Source organism: Ischnura elegans (genome assembly GCF_921293095.1).
Source record: "Ischnura elegans chromosome 13 unlocalized genomic scaffold, ioIscEleg1.1 SUPER_13_unloc_1, whole genome shotgun sequence".
Lineage (NCBI taxonomy): Eukaryota > Metazoa > Arthropoda > Insecta > Odonata > Coenagrionidae > Ischnura > Ischnura elegans.
In genome coordinates this window covers 11633499-11655340 of record NW_025791657.1, presented here as the reverse complement: position 1 = coordinate 11655340, position 21842 = coordinate 11633499, and the positions used below count along the sequence as shown (strand labels likewise).

The 21842-nt window shown below is 38.8% G+C and overlaps 1 protein-coding gene across 1 annotated transcript in view; it reads left to right on the top strand.

Moving 5' to 3' along the window:
* The window catches only part of LOC124172025 (zinc finger protein 665-like), a 51245-nt gene that overhangs the window by 10935 nt on the left and 18468 nt on the right, over positions 1-21842 (top strand). The window contains exons 4-5 of the mRNA XM_046551429.1: positions 7532-7651; positions 16013-16237. Of these exons, the coding sequence (XP_046407385.1) occupies positions 7532-7651; positions 16013-16237 (345 nt within the window). The remainder of the gene's footprint in view (positions 1-7531; positions 7652-16012; positions 16238-21842) is intronic.

The window sequence follows — 21842 nt, the reverse complement described above, 5'->3', positions numbered from 1 at the left end:
ACGGTTCAGTAGCAATAAGTTCAGTAGTTGGGTTCCCAATTTTTAGTACCATTTGATGGGTTTCCTTTCAATGGGAGAGTAAGACATCATTTGAGCCTAATGATCGATGCCACAATTGTAATTGCTGTATTCAATCACCGCCTGAGGCTTCGAGGCTTTCTTGGCGTGCACCCTTGTCTTTTTGTGGATTCAATCTTTTTTTGCACTGAATTCAGCGCTGATCATCCGCACTTCCCTCTTATCATTCCACCTTAGGATACAGATTTCATCCACAGGAAAGGCCTCCACTACCTCACCTTTCTATAATTGCTGGGAGAGCATAACAGGAAGAATACCTTTTTTGCCTCTCCTCAGTGTCCCCGTCACGTTAGGTTTTCCATTTGGATGGAATCTAGAACTGGCTACACTATTGTAAAAGTTATCCATGTAAAAGGATTGGCTGCAGTCAAAATGATCTTCTATCATCTTCTACTAATGCCCTTTTCCAGACACTTCTGAGTTGGAAGATGCTTGGTATGCAAAGGCTTGCAGGGCCAAACCCTTTGCTTCCGTCAACATATACAACTTTATTGCGTACCTGTAGTGCTTTCCCCTCATCTATTCACTATATCCCAGCCTAGCACTTCATGGAACCATAGACTCTTCCAAACTGAGGTCACGAGAGAGGGTAACTACTTTGTCAATTGTTTCCTTGAATGCGTCTATAACGGGGCTAATTTTGAATAATCAGTTGGTCAGAGGAGTGTTAGAGTCAGAAAACGTTGATAGGTTCTTGTGGAGTTGAAGGGCTTGGAGAAATGACATGAATTGACCATACAACTTCTCTCTCCTGGGCCATGCAAGTCATAAAAGGGATGAGCTTTTCAATAATGAGAGATACAGGAAATTTTGATAATCTTAAATGAAAAATAAGGCAAAAATGTGGGGAAATTCTTCCATGGTTAAATATTTCGCCCAAGTAATTTTCCTTCAGGACACACATTGTGCATTTTATATCCTCGTGCCAGATCAGTTTCTCTGAGTTTGGCAGCATGAGATTGGGTTTGGGGAAGTTGATCTCTGAAGGCCTGGTTACACGGTGCATTAACCCGTAAGGGTTAATGTATGAATGCACGTCTGTTTGCATGTCTGAATTCATGGACGTTTGCACGAACGAGAAGCATGAATGAGCGGTTACACAGTACATCCGTTCGGACAAGTTTTCACACATTTTCTCGTAACCCGAGGCGTTTAGTTTTTGTTTATTCCCTTTACAGTGCGCAAGTTTTAAATGTGTAAACAGTATCATTAGGTGGGAAGCAGACGATACCTACCAGAAAATAATTCCCTTTTTGTTGTTTCCTGTAGGACCAGGAAATTTCACATACTGGTAATATATTTGCGCTGCCGTGTAAACAGTGGTGTTTATTGTAGTTGCCAAAGTTGTTTCATTTCGTGCCAGTATTATTTATTTATATTTAATATTTATCATTATCACTCCCTTAATGTTATCTCAATAGTACTATTTCTATTTCAAACCATTATCAAAGTTAATACTTGTTGAAATTTGTAGATGCATCTTGTTTTTAAGCCGTGTTTATGAGACATTTTTCTGTCATCTGTTACACTGAGTGTAGATGATGTATGAGAGTGGATATTTTTAATACATTGTTCTACTTTTGTCCGGGACGGTTTTAGAGTTAAGAAGATATTTGCTGTTGATGGAAAAGATGTTGGTTTAGAGATCTGGTAGATTTATGAATTTGCTTATGTTAGTCGTCTTTTTGTGGTGGGCCAGTGCATTCCCACCTCGGACGCATAAAAGGTAGAATTGTCATTAATATGTATGATATAAATTATGTTAAAATGTGTTCTATTTGTCGTATGATAGCCGTTGTATTTCACAAATGTCGTGTTGAAAACTCTGTTATAACCTCATCGATTGTTTTGTTCCGGCATAATACAACCAATAAAATACCATAGGCATAATCTTGGTATGTCCGGCATACATACAGGGATAATCTATATGAATATTAGTGTAGATGCAAATGGTGAGTTTGTGGTAGGATTCAAGCTCTTACGATACAGTACAAATACGCGTAAAGAGTTACTGAATAGCCCTGCAGATGACAACTGAATGTGTTGTTGCCTTTGTTTCCCACCAGGTGGCTCTGTTATGAGTTCAACTTGTGCGAATGCATGAACGAAATTAGAACAGGTTCTATTTTCCGTTCACGCGTTCATGCATTCGTTCATTTTGGGGTGGTTACAGAATGAATTTTTCCATTCATTCTCGTGTTCATACATTTAGACATTAATCCCTAAGCATTAATGCACCATGTAACCAGGCCTTTAGGCATTTTTTTGTTGGGGAGGATGCCAAATAAAATGCTTGCAAGGATTTAGAATATTATGGAAAAAATCAAGTAATGAGTCTCTAATACAAATGTTAGTGAATGTAAGTATGGGGAAGGCTAGCTATTGTGCATGAAATGTAAACAGTAAAAAATAAATTGCAATGTAGAACCAGGACTTCACTGAAGTTATTGTAAGATTTATGCAATTATGGTTATTATTTCAAGCGTAGCAGCAAATAAACATAATAAAGTTAAAAAACAAATTTTGCTGTGATTTCATCATAGCAAATAAAATTCTCCCCGAATCTTTTAAGTTATAAGAAAGGAAGCATTTATTATATATCATAAGGATTAAATTACACATAACTGGAGTATGTCCGACATTAGGTAACCAGCCAAGCAATTTATCATGATAGCATTAATTGATAATAAAAATAAAAATAACTACAAGGGAAAAGTATTTCCATTCCTTCTCGTAAAACCAATTAAATAAACACATGTTAATCATTGTGTGAAAATTCATAAAGAAAGATAAAATACCTTGTAATAAAGTATCTTGCCTATCCTTGTAAACTGTAAAAGGATATTTTTTTATTTCGCTTTTAATATTTGTAAAAGTTTTTTTGAAGGCATACAAACAAAAGGGTGGTTCCCGCTTCTGCAAGTGAGGTGACCTTTGGGCAAGGCTTTGAGCGCTGATACGACTCAGGATGCTGGCAGGTAGCAGAGTACCCTGCTAGTTGGTAGCGCTTGGTTTAAATAAGGATTATTAATACCTTATCAAACGAAGAAAACTTTCCGAACTTAGCCAGTTTTAATAGGTAATTATTAAGACATGTTTCCCTGAGCTCTGTGCCTCATGCATGCATTGGTAACCTCAGACGATGTATAACTCCTATCCTCTCGTGTAGAAACTAGGTCCCTGTGACGTCATGCGGAGTGGAATCGCATGGGCGCCAATCTGGCCTTTTTCAAATGAGGGTAAAATTTGACCCTTGCCATTCATCTAAACCGGTATTTCAAAAACCAAATAATTTGTGTATTATGAATACACTAATGGTGGGTAACGAATCGCAATCAATGCCTTTCGTTTTCTTTGATGAAGGAAACTACCCTATTGTGAGAAATTATTGCTTTTTTCTGTATTATAAAATAAAAGTAATAATGAAATAGATTGTAAAAACCCACCCCTAAAGACGTACTTGCGGAGTAAAATCAGCTGAAATAGAAAAACAAAGAAAAAATAGAAAAGATTTTTTTTTGGAGTTTTCCACACGGCAAACAGACAAAGAGCGGGGACTGACCCTCTCCCATACCATAACACCAGTGGCTGGCGCTCAGGGCGGATTATAATGCAGAAGGGAATCATGACGTAACCCTTACGTCATCAGCCACTCGGTAGCCACTGCCATGACGAAGACATTATGTCATGAGCACGGAATGTGTTAACCCCCCTAGCCTTGATTTCTAGCTGTGCCCCTACCTGTAATAGGTACAAATTTTTGATGAAAATAATTTTTTTTCCATGGCATGTCTTGATTTGCTCATAAGAAGGAAAAAATTGAGTAATTGTTTATAAATTGTTAAATAACTAAGACAATGTCATGATAGACATCTTGAAATTCAAAATAAGTACACAGATAATGAGGATTCTACTGCACTCCATTGCAAATATTGAGAAAATAATGATCTCTGCACCTATTGTTGTGCTGTGGACATTTTTTAATAAAACATATCATGCACTATGAATGACAATATAAATTAAGCTTCTAGAAAATAGAATAGTGTCTCCTTTGTGTTGTCCCTTTGACTATTATGCTGTAAACACTATCCATTGGTAGCACGCAAGCCGCGTTCTCATTACTTGAGTAAGGATTAACACATTCAATGCGGGCCCGATTTTCGTGAATGTTGTCAGATTCAGCTGATAAAATGAGAAAGAAAAATAGAGAGTAGTTTTAGTGTCATAACTTCCTTTCAAATAGTGCTATTTTCAAACAAAGCACACGATTAGAGTTTGAGGGAAGCTTGCTGAAGGCCGTGCACACAATCGGAAGACTCAAAAGTGGATAATAGTCACTAATGGAGGTGGAGAAAGGCCCCTGTCCGACCGGCAGAGCACGTCAATAGGGTGGTTTCCTATTATTCTTTATTGCTAAAATCGAAAGATTATTACCCCTGGAGTACGTATACATTTCATGCTCTTAGATATTTGAATGACAATATTTTTTTGCGATTAAACGAAAAGTGAAAATTCTCAAGCGCGCAAAAACGCAATGGCTAAGTAGGAATGCTGGGAAACATCCGTGTGACGTATTTCTGGTTCCAACTGTCAGTGTGTGAGGTGACCTTGGGGCGAGGCTTTGAGAGCCGCTACGATGGAGGCTGCTAGCAGGTAGTGATAGGCTTAAATAAGGATTACCCTATAAAACAAAGGAAATTTTCGGACCATAGGCAATTTTAATTGGTGATTATTAAGAGATGTTTCCCTGAGCTCTGTGCCTCATGCATGTATTGGTAATCTCAAACGATATAAAACTCCTATCTACTCGTCTAGAATCTAGGTCCCTGTGACTTCACGTGGAGTGGAATCGCATGGGCGCCAATATGGCCTTTTTCAAATGAGGTTAAAATATTGTCTTTTGCCTAAACTTGGATTTCTAAAACCAAATGATTTGTATATTGTGAGTACACTAATGGTGGGTAAGGAATCGCAATCAATGCCTTTCGTTTTTGCTGATGAAGGAAACTACCCTATTGACATGCTCCATATCTCGGCTTGGATGGGGCTACGTCAATTAATGTGCACGTCAATGCATGCTAAATAAGTTAAGTAAATACAAACCCACCCCAGAGCTCAGAGAAATTTTTAAGTTTAACCCATTTGACTTAATTGGATTGATATTACCAATAGAATAGTGTTAGGATGAATAAAATATCCCACAGAAAGCCGTAAAACTCACCATTTTGAACCATTTATCATAAAATTCTGCAATTTATTAATCTTGCATCTACCCCTTACCCTGGTGGGTATTCCATACCCCCACACAACCTGGTATTAGTTGCACCTAACCCCCCCCACAGCCTTAATTCCTAGCTGCACCCCTGTTCAGCAAAACATGTTGATAATTTTCCTAACATTTGTGTTTTATATATTGAACTCTTTGATATTTTTTCTATTTTTTCTGGACTATTTTATGTCTATGATCATCGCTGAAAACAGACCGTTCAATCGATGCACCCCATGTAGGTAGTCACGACAGAACACGGATTGAAATTGATAGTAGCTGGTCTTATACGTAAACCATAGTTCTCTATTTTAGTAATGTATATTTTAATCACAAATTATAATTTATTTTACTTTATGGTAGAATTCTAGAATACTTTATGCTCTAATGGGTTAAATTAGCTATTTCAAGCGGTTAGCACCCTTAATCCCCGCACCTTATTTGCCCGTGAAACTCAAATCATATTTATTGTATTTTCGTTCCTCAGATTTACGGCCCAGCTCAACAGGGAGCCCGTCGCTTACCTCGACCACTGGACTTCACCCTCTAACCCTATCATAGCACGAATCCACACTCAACATATTGCGTTACCAGTGATTTTTTCAACCAAACATTGTATTTGATTTTTTATTATTTACTCTTCTAAAAGAATTACTTACGTTTTCTTAAGCATTGTGGAATTTTAAAGGGGTTTCTAGCATTAATAACAAGGTTAGAAAATATAAGGTAATATGTCTATAAGTCTGGAAGTCTGTTATTTTTAATGCTAAAATTCCGTTTAAAAATTGATTGGTCACAGAACAAAACGAAGAATTCATTTCAAAGTATAAAAACATAGAAGTATGCAATAAAACATACCATTGAAAAAAAATATTGAAAACATAACTACTATGCAGCAGATTCCCGTGCTGAGGATGGTCATAAATGAGTGAGAGGTTCGGGCTTTATTGCCTAGGAGTGGCCCTTAGGACTCGCTAAGCTGGGTCTCACGCCGGGCCTGAATGCGCAGAACAATTGCTATCTCAGTGGTCACTTCCCTTCCCTCATGTCGGCTAGAGCCGACGTCCGGTCGTCTGTGTTGAAAAATCCGCAACTGCTATACCCAACATCAGGTGTTCTGCGCATGAAAAAGGCTGTCGGCTCCACCCGACATCGGGCGCGAAAAGGTTAAAGATTCTGGAGAAAATTCCTTCCGTCATGTCATCCGCCTTAATTCCTAGCCGTGCCCCTGTTGTCAGCCATTTCATAATAATTTGTATATTGCGAGTACACTAATGGTGGGTAAGGAATCGCAAGCAATGCATTTTGTTTCCTTTGATGAAGGAAACTACCCTATTGACGTGCTCCGTATCTCGGCTTGGACAGGGCCACGTCAATTCATTCAACTAACAGAATAGTGTAAGGAATTATAAAATATCCCTCAGAAAGCCATAAAACACACCATTTTGAATCATTTATCTTAAAATTCCTCAATTTATTAATCTTGCATCTACCGCTTATCCTGGTGGGTGTTCCATACCCCACAAGCCCCGGTATTAGTTGCACCTAAACCCCTCCCCCCTGCCTTAATTCCTAGCTGTGCCCCTGATGTCAGCCTTTACATTAGCTGCTGTGTTTTTAGGGTGTAAGGCATGTAAGTCTTAGGAACTGTTTAGTTTAAAAAATGGCCATATGTATGCTTGATTATGCACATGTAGGGCAAGATCAGTTTATGCTGGGGCTGATGATGTTCCAAGGGTCAGGTGGCCCTGCAATGTGGATGAAACAAATGGCCCTTATTATAAATAAATATGAACAAGTGATGATAATAGCTCATCTTTATTGATTGATGGAATTCAGGACTTTGAAGTCCTCTCCTACAATCAAGCTGAGGATACGCAAGTATTCCAAGGCCTGGATGGGGGAAGGCCACCCAGTTGGGAATCGAACCTGCAACCTCTGGGTTGGAAGGTGTAGAATTTACCCACTTAAACTGTGGCTTGCACATTGAGAAGCGTTCCACACCAAAGTGTGCAGAGTAAACTGGTCATGTCTGCCATTTCATTTTAGCTTGTCGCTAAAATCTTGTGCAAACAAGATTTCAGCCAGCTTGAGTGGTCTCGGGAGGTTTTATTGTTATTTTTTTATAAACATTTGCATTATTAATTGTTTTGCCTTCATTGATTGACACTCAGCATTATCTTCTAGTGTACTGTGAAAGCGGAGAACGAAGATCACCTCAGTGAAGGTATTTGTCCCGTGACGTACACACCAGATCCAGCTGGAATTCAAAGCGATGCCATAGACCCATTGGCAACGGATGATTTGGTGAGTGTACTTTTGCTTTGTTCAGCACAATTTTGTTATGACATATATTCAGGAATATCCGCCATGAAATATTCCAATATCCTTTACCGTAATAACAATACTTTTCCCTTACTTTATCAAATGTGAATGAGTAAACTTGAGGTGTGTCATTAGCCTTCATTTGACCATTCACGGTTACTCATCATCTTTGATAATGAAAAGATTCTCTGCTATGTTTCTGTGCAAGTTTTTGTCTGGCCCCTTCTTCTCCACTTCTCCACTATGTTGACATTCTAATTTTTGTCTACATTCTACGTTTCCTGACCTTTTCTGGCTGCTTTTTCAAGGAAGATTAAGGGAATTAAAATTCCCAAAAGTGTAGGCCCATTGGCCCAAAAGTTTTTTCAACTTACATAGAGATGTGTTGTTCTTGAGGAAATGATTCAAAATGAATGGTTCATTGCTCTGAACAGAATGGGGGCATACAGCTGTTCTGATCACTCACCTTTGCTCACTGAGCAATTGAGGGCTCTGATATTATGCTATTTCCCATTTATGTGAGCATAGAAACACCATGCTCACTTCCAATTGCCACAAAACAGAAGGAACGATCATCATCATCAGTCCTAAGATTTGTTTTTGTTTGATTGGCTACTGATAAATTGGTGAGTGTTCTATTACTTTATTTAGCACAGTTTTTCTACGATGCAAATTCAGTCCTCCATTGAATATTCCAATAATAATAGCCAGAAAGCAAAACCTTTGCTCTAACTTTATCAAATCTGAACAAGTAAAATTTAGATGTGTTATAATTCTTCCTTAGAATTTTCATGGATACTCGTCGTGTTAGTTAACCCTTTCAAGATGGTGGAGTTCTCTCCTTAGCATGACTGCTGGATTGAGCCTTAAGAAGACTCTTCCATACCCTCCCTATGGAGCATTCTTGCTGGTCATTCGTTAATAAGGGGTCTTGCAGACCTTTTTCCACCCTTCCTAACAGGGACTACACATTATCTCGGACTCCGAGGGTAATTGGCCTCTCTCCTTTAGGGGTTTATAACCTTACCAGACGCATTGGTACGCAGTCAGTGATGATTTGTTTGTATAAATTAGCTTTATAGAAAATTGTTGCTTGCAAGTGAATTGCAGACTTTGAATAGAATTCCTCATTTTATTAGGAGAATCGTCAAATTTTGAACGAAGCACGACCGTCAATATTAATGCATTTAATGCGGAAACAATTTCCATGTTAATGTTTATGCTGAAATTGAGATATAAGTTAATATTTGTGGTAGAATTTTGTGTAAAAATTTTATATGCTGCTCCAAATGAAAATAATTCAATTCTTATGTTACATTTTTTGAGAGAGGAACAAATATTTATCTCGAAAACTGACTGAATGAACAATAGGGTAGTTTCCCTTATCAAAGAAAATAACTTGACTTGACTTTGTGTTTATTTAACCAGGCAATGAAAGGCATTGATTGCGATTCGTTACCCACAATTAGTGTATTCATAATATACTAATTATTCGGTTTTAGAAATACCGGTTAAGACAAATGGCAAGGGTCAATTTTATCCTCATTTGAAAAAGGCCAGATTGGCACCCACGCGATGCCACTCCACGTGACGTCACAGGGACCTAGTTTCTATACAAGGAGATAGAAGTTTTACATCCTTTGAGGTTACCAATGCATGCATGAGGCACAGAGCTCAGGGAAATATTTCTTAAAAATCACCTATTAAAACTGGCTATAGTCGGTAAGTTTTCCTCGTTTGATAAGGTATTAATAATCCTTATTTAAGCCAAGGGCTACCAGCTAGCATGGTCCTCTGCTACCTAATAGCATCCTGCGTCCTATCAGGGCTCAGAGCCTCGCGACAAGGTCACCTCCTTGCGGTAGCGGGAACCAGAACGACGTCACACTGAGTTTTCCCGGCATTCATACTTACCTGTCGTGTTTTCGCGTGCTTGAAATTTTTCACTTTACATTTAATCGCGAAAAATAGATATTGTCATTTAAAAATCTAAAAGCGTGAAATACGTACTCCAGGAGTATTATAATCTTTCGATTTAGGCAATAAAAAAATAATAGGAAACCACTCTATTGAATGATTGAGGTCACTTACCACAAAAAGGGGTAATATAAGATGAGGGGTGTGGGTATGTAATTGCCCTGGATTTCGATAATACGGCCTTGTGTGGTCAGGAAACTAAGACTTCACGAACATCCGACCGTCACAAAAGGGAGAGAGTAAGGAAGCATATATTTTTGCCGTTCGTTTGCCTGCTTTGGAAAATATCTCCAAAAAAAATTTGCATCTTTTGTCTCCCATGTCAAGAAACATCCTGACGCATATTTTCGTAGTTAGTAGAGAGATTGTTAAAGGAAGGCTTCAGGGCTATGTTGCCATGCAAATTTTCTAGTTGCCCCCCTACATTTCCAAACCGATTCTGATCGCTTTTTCAACGGAGATCAAGGGAATGAAATTCCCATAAATTTTTACTTCTAACCAAAATAGAGGTGTCTCTAGGGCTCACACTCAATGGTGAAAACCTTTAAAACAGTGAATAAGCCGTGCATTTTGTCACAAAACCTTAAAATTTCTCAAACTTGATTGTAATGACGATTGATGGATCAAAAGAAAAAATCGAAATGTCCATCATATTTCAATGCCAGTCACTCGCAGACACTGTCCACGAATTTATCTGCACACGTATATTCAAAGCGCAATTATTGTGTCCATGTATAACGATGACACATAGACGTTAAGCCTGTACCAAAGCCGGAAGACTGGTAACCAAAGTGTTAATGAACACTCGCGAAAATTAATTTCCCTGGCACCTACGTCCCCCTATTTTGCCACTCACAATCTTTAGCCGGAGCTGAATTTTGCTAACGATAGGTGATGTCGTGAGGGATAGACACTTTCATTTCATTTTTCTGCATTATAAAATGAAATTAGTACTGAAATAGATTGTTAAAACTCACCCCCAAAGACGGACTTGCAGAGCAAAACCGGGTAAAATAGAAAAACACAGAAAAAATTGGAAAAAAGAATTTTTTCTGAGTTTTCTGTGTGGCAAACAGGCGAAGAGTGGTGACTGACCCTCTCCCATACCATAACACCGGCGGCTGGTGCTCAGGGCAGAATAGAAAGCAAATGGGAATCATTACATAATCCTTATGTCATCAGCCACTCGGTAGCGACTGCCGTGACGTAGACGTTACGTTATGACTACGGAACATGTTAACCCCCCCTAGCATTAATTCCTAACTGTGCCCCTGCCTGTAATAGGTACACATTTTTGATGAAAATAATTTTTTTTCCATGGCATGGCAAAATGTTCATGAGCACTCGTAAAAATTCAGACTTTCTAAATTCCCTGGCACCTAGGTCCCTCTATTTTGCCACTCACAACCTTTAGCCGGAGCTGAATTTTGCTATTGACAGGTGATGTCGTGAGAGATAGACACTTTCATTGCTGTGTTTGCATTTTTGGCCTCTGTTGCATTTCGTTTATTTTTAGTTAACGTGCGATTGTTTAGAACTATGATTGACGGATCAAAAGAAAAATTGATTTGTTGATCATATTTCAATGTCAGTCATGCATTTATCTGCACATGTATATTGGAAGCGTAAGTATTGGTCAGTGTGCCATGATGACACATTGACCTTAAGCTTGCATGAAGCCCGGAAGACTGGTGACCAAAGTGTTCATTAGCCCTGGTGAAATTTCAGACACTTCTCAACTTCCCTTCTACCGTGCTCCCTCCATTTTCCCACTCACAACCTTTAAGCCAGCTCCAAATGCATTTCTGAATTCTTGTGACGTGCTGAATAATAAAATGCGGCCATTTTTTGGGAATGTCTGACTATGAAAAACTACAGCCTATAAGAAGCCCCAATTTTCCCCACCCCGAGCTCCTCACCTTCTGTTGCCTTTGGTGCACTTGGGAGTGCCCACTGCTGCGCACCAAGTTCGTGAGTGGGCAATTGTTGCTGTTGCACGAGTTATCATGATGAAGATATGAGTCTTAACGGTCTTAGACAATTCCCACATTATCTAAAGCAGTACTGCTCCATAAACTCGACGTCGTGCGTATTTACTTGACTACTGTTGTAGGAGCAGACGATCCTCTTGATGTCCACACGAAGCTTAGCTTAAAAATACTTGATCTCGTAACAAAAGCAGACGACATTAGACGAATTTTGAAAGTAAATTTCAACTGTTTAATATAAAATTTTCTTGTAATTATGTCGTAATCTAATAATAAATATCATTAGTCGATATATCGATCGATTTTACAATCCATATCATATCATTCCAGAAGCGAATGTCTACGGCTTTTGCCGTAATTTTAAAGTCAATATAATTTTGCCCAATTTTTATGATGTTTAAAAAACCAGTTGACTTACTCCGGGTTGTTGTTATATTCTCCGAGTACCCTGTGAGAAAGAAAAATGACTTGTCTTCGCTTGTCTGAGCTTCACTCGTCCTCGTTCTGTAAATATATATAGGATAAATCATGGGAGATAGACGCAGTAATCATGGAATCGTCTTCGGGAAATCTATGAAATATTGCGATTTTTATTCACATGGTATTGTTTTTCAATGTAGCGCTCATTTTCTTGATTTTAAATGTGAAAAGAGTTCAGGAAGATTATCCTACGAGAACTGCCAATGGTAGATGTAACTATGACGACTTTTCCACTAATTGCAATTACCCCGACTGCCATTATTTACTTTCCTTGTTAGTACGTTTTCCTGGTTAGAACGTTCATTTTTCGTGGTCCCTTCAGAAACGTACTAAACAAGTTCCACTGTATTATAGACTAAGGATTTATTCTTCCTCTACCGTCTTAGAAAAGGGTATTGCTTGTTGGCAATTCAGGTTGGTAGTTTAGCATTAGCATGCCTGGCTCGGTCAATTTGACCCAAGAAAGAATATTCCTGTTGATTATTTTGAAAGGAAGAATAATTTTAGACTCATATTTCATGACTTTTTAACTATTCAGTTTGGTTTACCACTGTGCAAAAGTTAGGCCTGATAATGTTATCATTATTTTTTCTCATCAATTATACCTGCCATGCCCGGATGGCTCATTTTAACCCAGACTATCATATAATCCATTGAGCCTTTCTACTTTTCCTTTGTATTCAATGTAACGGTGTGTTTTATACTTAAATTTTTTGTCAAAATGTCACTGTATTTTTTTGAACCTGATACGATTGTAATTCACTGTACCTCCCAAAGCCATCAGAGGAGGTGAAGGTATTCACAAATTTGTGTAAGCCAGAGTTTCCCACAACACCATAGAAATTGTAGAACTCTAATTTTAATATTTTTGGTCTAATTAACTTTTCTACTACCCTCCTAAATGCTTTATACATAATATTAATAAATAAACTGGGAAGGTTTTAAGTATTTTGAGTAAAATGTGCAAAAATGGTCATATTGGGTCAAAATGACCCTCTCGGGCATAACAGGGTATGATGATTGGTGGGGCATGCTAGAGTTAGAGGCATTAATATTTTTCCATGGGCTGAGTTTTAGTTAATGCGTTGTACACTCAACTTTGTTTGAAATTAAATATACTGATTTCCTTTAACGGAGGAAATCAACATTTTTGTTATCTGTCTGTACATGTAAACAAAGATTAGTGGTCATTGATGAATGGTGTCATCAAACCATCTGGTCTCAATATGTTGCTGATGAATTTGTTCTTCCTTCTGAGGAAGGTTTTCCAATGGCCAATTGAAAAGGCAGAGTGATTTCATTGGCTATATTTTGTTAGTCTATAAATTTATCCTGCCTTCCAGTGTGAGGTCAGAATAGCTTTTGAGGGAATTTTATTTATATTGTGACGGAACACGACGTCGCATACATGATATGAAAGGAAACAATCGACCGTCCCGAGGGAAGGAATGATCGAATCAATCACCACATAAATCACTCTTAACCTTTTCCTACCGTACACGTATATATACGTGTGGACGTTTCCTGACCCGGGAGACCACGGGCGTATATGTACGTGTGAGATTTTCCCGGTCAAGAAAACGAAACCCGTATATATGCGTTTTCTAGCTCTCCCCCTTTCAGGACGGTCGTGGGTTTAGGTCACCTTTGTCTCGGGACCCAACGCTTCGGGGTTTAGGATTAACCCTCCGAATCCGGGAGCAGGTACCCGGACCCTTCGTCTTTTATAACCCCTCTCAGCGGTAAGGGACAGCGGTCATACAATTGTTTATAGAGTCAATTTTCGAAATAAATATTTGTTCATTTCTCAAGAAATATAAACTAAAAATTGAATTGTTTGTCTTTTGAGCAGCGTTTAGAATTTTTAAACGAAATTCTACGACAAATATTAACTTATATCTCGAGTTATGTATAAACATCAACATGGAAATTGTTGCTGCGTTAAATGCTTTGATAATGGCCTTAGAACTTCGTTTAAAATTTGACAATGCTCAGATAAAAATGAGGAATTATATTCTATGTCTGTAATTTACGTGCAAGCAACAATTATCCATTTGCTAAATACATATAAGCAATACATAAGTTGACCGCGAACCAATGCCGCAGGTATGGTCGTAAACGCGGAAAGGAGGGAGCACAACTACTCTCGGAGTCGGAGATAATGCGGAGTCCCACCGCGGAGGGGTCGAAAAAGGTTCAGCGAGACCCTTCTTAACGAATGCCCTCCAAATGTGCTCCGTACCACAAGAAAGAAGAGTCTCTTGGGGCTCGGTACAGCAGTCAAGCTAAGACGAAAACTCCGCAGTCTCGAAAGGGTTAACAATGTGTGATATATTTTAACCTTTAAGCACATTATATTAATCACTAAAAAAATATACCCTGATGAAGATGAAAATAATGACTGACTCCACTTAACAAAAAAATACCCTGATGAGAATGAAAAGAATAAACTGATCACACTTAACAAAAAGAATAGCGATTATTTAAATATGGTGTTTTTGCCCCCCTCCAAAACAGTACAAGTTTCAAGGAAAGTACATAGAACATTAAATCTTTGGGCCACTGTTAACTAGTGCCTTCTGACAAAGTTTCTGAAGTTTGCTAGCAAGTCCTTTGCTTTATAGCACTTTTTACAATTAGTTGCGAGGACAAATTGCACTGTGGACTGGGAGAATAGAGCTTTATGGCTTCTAACTTAGGGAAGTGAGTGGTCGTCTGACCTCAACAGATGATGAAGGGTCGCTAACTGCGACGTTCTTACAGTTTATGGTTGAAGCTAGGAACGGTAGAAAACCGTCTGTAGCAAAACGGTTAGAACCAGATGATCCAAGGCACCGGGGGTGAACTCCTCCCACACATGGCGTGGGGCACGGTCGTAACTCGACCAGTCTTCGTTCAGCGTACGCCACCAGCAACACTCTTGTTTCACTTACGATGGCAATCATGAACATCAGCACTTCCCCTAATCTCGCTCCCTTGGTCGTCATGTCAATCATGCCTTGCAAAGCACCCCTTATTTTTGGGTTTATATACCCCTCGAGAGGGGAAATATCACTCGTGGAAAGGGGGTTCGCAGGGAGAGAGGATGATTTCACTGAGGCCGGGGATCAGTGATTCCCTAGGTAGCCCCTGTTAACTGGGGCCATCACACCGGCCACCACACACCTGAATCACACACACACAAGCATGAACACAACCTTGCATATCACCATACTCCACTATGTGATCATTCCAAGCTCGAGACATCACAATATATACACTCTATCTTCTATATTATTTATATTGCATAGATACCTTTTTCTCAACTTACACGCAACCAAACTCTACAAATGAGGTACCCAAATACACAGAATTTATCAGAGAACATGCGACGGCATATCTTACTTCCTAAATATTGCTATTGTTTCCTAAAATTGTTTTTTAAATATTAAAGAAAAACAAACAAAAAAAAACGGTAAATATTCCTGACATTATCAGCGAACACACTGATACATTTGTTCATTTGCAACAATATCTCGCATTCTTTAAATAAGTTTTATCAAAATGCGGCAGATTCCACATTCAAGTCTCCTATTGATACGTAAGTATGAGTCATCATGTGCGTTTAACAGAGGATAGTGTAAAAACTAATACCAATGTTGTGTTTAAAGAGGTCCTCTGACCTCAATTTGTACATGAACATCCCAATTAAATTCGTACATAACACCCTGCCTTTTTTTTTCTACATTTTAAAATTAGAAATGCGCCTATCCCTCTGTGGACCTGCATTGAAAAGAGCAGGGGAAGCCCTCTGGGAGCAGGTGCATCACGCTCGTATTTTATATTTTGGTTGTGATCTTTTGGTTTCTGGTACCAATGGTTAAAAACCTGTATCAATTAAGTGTTCTGTTTCTCTTAGAGCGGCAGGGAAGTGTACGGGTCCCCTTCAGTAAAAGCGGAGCAGATCAGTGGTGATGACGATGGATATGTGCACAATGAGGGCACTGGTGAGGCAGCAAATGTACTCATGCCACAAGTATATGGGTCATCTTCAGTAAAAGTGGATCAAATCAGTGATGACGAAGGAGGATATGATGATGCCGATGAGACCAGAAATGAGCTATTGCCCCAAGCCTCTGATCAGGTAATGTACTGTTTGAACAATTTATAGTACAATTTAACCCTCGAGCGGGCACGGTTTATCTTCATTGCATTCTCCTCCCATTGACCTCTTATTAATTTTACTCAGAAATTTGCCATTCCCGATTCTTGATTAACCCTCCAGCAAGCACCTCTGATATCTTTACACGACCGGGCACATGGCATACTTTTTCCACGATATGCAGTTGCATTTATGATATATATGCATTTATGTTTATGATAACATTAATTTTTTTAAATATTTGTCTTTATAAGTAAAAATTAGTACAAGCTTGTACATTAGAAGGCGATGCAGACAAAAAGGTATGGAATTGGTACATGGCCGGTCGCAGGGTATAATTTATGCGTCATGGTTGTCGGGTTCCTCTTGACGATCTGAAAAACATTGCTACAATACTTTGTGCTATAAAAAAATCATGCTATAGGCAGTCAAAAGGACATCGTGAGAATACATGAGGCCATTTAAGAAAAGCATATCAAAGAGTATACGGCCGGTCGCACAGCGTACTTTGTAAGCCACGGGTGTCTTTTACTCTTGCCGGTCTAAACATAAATTTGCTACAATAATTCAAGCTTTGAAAAGTCGCACTATAGGCAGTCAAAGTTCAACGTAAGATTACATGAGGCCATTCTAGACCAGAATGTATGTACAATGTTGAAACCTTTGGCTTTTTGAAGATTGGCATACTTTATACACCAGCGCCTCCACTCGAGTGTTAACACGTTGCGTATGGATTGCGATTTTTTTCCCGAGCATTTCTGATGGATGACGAAGATTCTCGTCATTTAGGCCCGTCAACCTAAACAATTTTAAAGCGTACAATATGTATTTATTAGTACATTTTCAGTTGTTCTTCGTTATTCATAATGAATTGATGCATCATAACGTTTGATTGGGTAAAGTTATATTCTAAACATTAGCTTTTTAACCATGTTTAAACCAAAGGCATTACGGCCTTATAGGCACATATTTCCTAAATCGGCATTTCTAGGAATTTAAATACCCCAGTACGCAACGTGTTAAGTATACCGGGACTAGCCATGGTGATAGCTTTATGGAGTCACCCACAATGTACATGTGGTACGAAAACTCCGCAGAAAATATCATTCACCTTAAGTTGAACAGATTCAGGCTTCAATTGGTGGAAGCTAGACATATTGAAATAAAAAAAAGATTGTAGCACTTTTCGACAAGAATTTTTAATTCATTGTTACTGAGGAAAAACTAGTTGACTTGTACCAGATGATGGCTCAGTGAGCCGAAACGCATTGTACGCATTAAAATTAAAAATTAAAGGCAAACGTGCTAAAATCTTTTATTTATTTAAATCATTCACCTTGATCAGGATTCGAACCTGGATGCAAGCGACCTTGCTGTATAGTCCACAAATTTCCACCAGGGAGAATGACGCCTCGGTAGCTTAACTGGCTAAAGCACTCGGCCGGAAATCTGGGTTTGAATCCCGATCAAGGCGAATGATTTTTTCTCCGTGAATTTTTCACACAATTTATTGCATGTTGAACTAGAATCGCATGTGAACTTTAACACCATCATAAGTCTGCAATCCTTTGATTGGCTTAAAGAAGATCTCCACTCAATTCTCCATTCAAGTTATCTTTTCGTATCCACACATTTCTTTTCTTCCACATCCTTTATAACGTAATCCGTATATTTTATTCGACGTTTTCCATTTCTGTTCTTCCCATTTACTTGACCCTTGACAATTAATTGTATTTATTATGTCATCATACTTCAAGATATGGCTGATAATGTTGTTGTGTCGGCCAATCAAGGTTTGTGCGAGGCTTCCCTTCTCTCCCTGTCTTACTAGCAATTCCTCATCAATTTCACATTGCCGATAAGCATCTTTAGGACTATTTTGATCCAAATTGGTATTCTGAATGAGTAGCCATGGCTGACATTTCACCAGAAGTCATTTTACATATATGGATATCACAGAAGAAACATTTGTATACAAACATACTTACATTTGTATGCACGCATGCACGCAAAGAGTTTCTATTTGTGTAGAATGGCCCAGTTCCCAGCTGGCGTGCTGTCTACAGGGCGTATCTTCTAGTCGTTTTTTATGCTATGAAGTAATTAGATGGTCATGGCACTGACAGTATCAATTTAGGGGGAAGGGATATGGGAGGGATTAAGGGCAGTTTTGGGTAGTTAATAACGTAAGGTAGAAGAATTTTCATAGTCCCAGAGACTTTCAACCATTTCCTTATTTGTGTTGCAAAAAGATTTTGAAAATTTATTGATATATGATTTTAGTTCAGTTAGTAAGGGGCATATTTTCAAATCGTTCCGAATATTTGCATTGCTTAAGAACCACGGGGCTCCGATGATGCGCCTGATGATTACATTTTCTGCAGTTTGGAGTTTCTTCAAGTGGCTTGGCGCTGCGTGAAGCCATGCCGGAGAGGGGTAACTCAATAGCGGCTTGATGGTGCTTTTGTAGAGTAGAAGTTTTGTTTTCAGGGATATCAGAGCTGATGGCCTTAGTAAAGGTTGCAGGGCTGCAGCAACTCATTTGGCCTTATTAACACGTTGCGTACCGAGGTATTTAAATTCCTAGGAATGCCGATTTGGAAATATGTGCCTATTAGGGCGTGATGCCTTTGTGTATAAACATGGTTAAAAAGCTAATGTTTAGAATATAATTTTACCCAATCAAACGTTATAATGCATCAATTCATTATGAATAATGAACAACAATTGAAAACGTACTAATGAATACGTATTGTATGCTTTAAAATTGCTTAGGCTGACATGCCTAAATGACGAGAATCTTCGTGATCAATCCCGAACGTTCGGGAAAATAATGACGAGAATTCTCGCCATCCGTACGCAACGCGTTAATGGCAGAAGAAATATAATGTGACCAGGTAAGGCGTTTATCAAATTCGACAACAAGGTATTTGGTAACTTCATGTATTTAGATGGTTTTATTCTTAAAGTAGAGTTGCGGTCCTTCTCCAGCTCTTGGGCGTCTTGAAATATATATATTTGTTAAAAAAGCCCGCAACACACGCATACATCCGTGGCGTGCTGGGAAGCCGTATCATTAGGATAACAGCAACGTGCACTGAGGTAAAATCCAGCAAGTCCTCAACTTATTTCAACTGACTCGGGTTCCCACTAGGGATGGTCGGATCGGATACCTCGGATCCAAATATCCGTGGATATTGCCCTTCATCGGATCCAAAGTTGCGGAAGACATCGGATCTGGATCTGAAATTTTAAATAATAGCTTCAGTGAATAAGGGTGGAAGTGTTCCGATTTTATCTTCGAAAGCGCCGTCGCATGCGATTCTTGTCGTAATCATGAACCGTTTTGTTTGAAAGCTCTCTCAGAGGTTACCTAGGAGAATTTCAGCCGTGGAAATTTGAAAAGGCAAAATACGACTGGCACATAGCGTGACTCTTCCCAAGTGATTGAACAATCATAGGGGGAATCTCAGCGTCAGGAATTTGAAAATACATTTGGATCCGAAAATATCCGATCCGAAAGATCCGGCTCCGAAAATATCAAGGATCCGATCTGAATCCGGATCCGAAAAAAATCCTGTATCCGTCCATTCCTAGTTCCCGCTCAACTGTGAAAGCCAGTTGTGGAGAGGTGGATTTTTTCTACCGTGAAAGAAACCTGGAAAATGCCATGAAATTCATCGTAAAACCATAAAAACCTCTCAAACATGATTGTAGATCTGCTATTGATGCATAAAAAGAAAAATCGATTTGTTCAATCATATTTCAAGGTCAGTCACTAGCAGACACTGTCCACTAGAGATGGACGGATTCAGGATTTTTTTCGGATCCGGATTCGGATCCTTGGTTTTGGGCGCCCGATCTTCGGATATTTTCGGATCCAAATGCAATTTCAAATTCCTACTGCAAAGCAGAGTATTACTTCAATTTTTTCGGATCCGGATTCGGATGGGATCCTTGATTTTGGGCGCCCGATCTTCGGATATTTTCGGATCCAAATGCAATTTCAAATTCCTACTGCAAAGCAGAGTATTAATTCAATATTTTCGGATCCGGATTCGGATGGGATCCTTGATTTTGGGCGCCCGATCTTCGGATATTTTCGGATCCAAATGCATTTTCAAATTCCTACTGCAAAGCAGAGTATTAATTCAATATTTTCGGATCCGGATTCGGATGGGATCCTTGATTTTGGGCGCCCGATCTTCGGATATTTTCGGATCCAAATGCATCTTCGAATTCCTACTGCAAAGCAGAGTATTAATTCAATATTTTCGGATCCGGATTTGGATGGGATCTTCAATTTTGGGCACCCGATCTTTGGATATTTTCGGATCCAAATGCATTTTCAAATTCCTACTGCAAAGCAGAGAGTTTCTCCAGGGTACATGCAATTAAAGGTAGGTATGCTGTTTAGATTTTCATATACATTTTAATATTTTAGCTGATTAAAAATCATTTTTATAAGCTTTCAAGCTATTTGACGGCATTCAAATTTTTACTCACGCGCGTTTCCCCCAAATTTTGTCACAGTATGCTGACTTGTGTTGCACCTGCAAATGCTTCAGTTGTTGAGAGGTGGATTTTGCTCCTCCTCACGATAGGTTCAGGCTGAAGTTCAGTGTGGCTGTCAGGAATTGCATTCGTGGGAGTCCAAAACCAGAGGGGAACATTAAAAAAAAAGTGTACTAAAGTGGAGGGTTTTAACCCTTCTACTGCCACTGGGCCGATATATATCGGCCCTCGCTTGTTGAGCGAAAACTGCCAGGGGCTGATTTATCGGCCCGAATTATTTCACTTTTATCTTTTAATGATTATGGCCTTTTCAACAGCTGTAATATATGTAAACCCCCATAATCTATCTATGGGTATAAGATGTAAATATATCTTAAGGTTAGGGAAAAAATCTAGACGTGTTAACCCATTATTCCCCAGACTGTATTCGGGGCTTTTAACTTTGGTTATTTAGCATTTTCCAATTTATTTTGTTCTAATTAAGATGAACTTTTGGAATAAAAATATTTTCATCATATAATATGATTTTCATAATGCTGCGTGTATGCAACGTTGGGAAAACTCCGGTAAATAAACGCAAAAAAAGCAATTTTTAAAACTTAGGTTACATCTTTTATTTTTTATCTTGATTTGTACACTCGACATCTTCGCCGGGAGTTATCAGTATTACTTCGGAGGAAATGCCCAATTCTGCCTTTCAACGGACATGCTGGGGTATGTCATTTTTCCTAGGGTGTCTCGTATGTGCGCACCGATTTTTATGAGATACGCCATCAGTCATAAAAATACAGTTATATGAATGAAAATGTTGGTGAAAATGACAAAATTAGAACTAGAAATACTTTTTAAAAAAGTCAGTAAATCGAAGAAAAATTATTCTGAGATATGAAACATGCTCTGAGAATTAGGATTCAATAATGTTGCGTTAACGCAACGCTGGGGATTAATTGGTTAAATATCATTAAGTTAGTGAAAAATTTTTGAATGTGAAATATTGCAAATTCCGGAAAATAGCCTTGGCAGTCTTCGCACATCCCACCTGAAATGGGCTGGCAGTAGAAGGGTTAAGCTA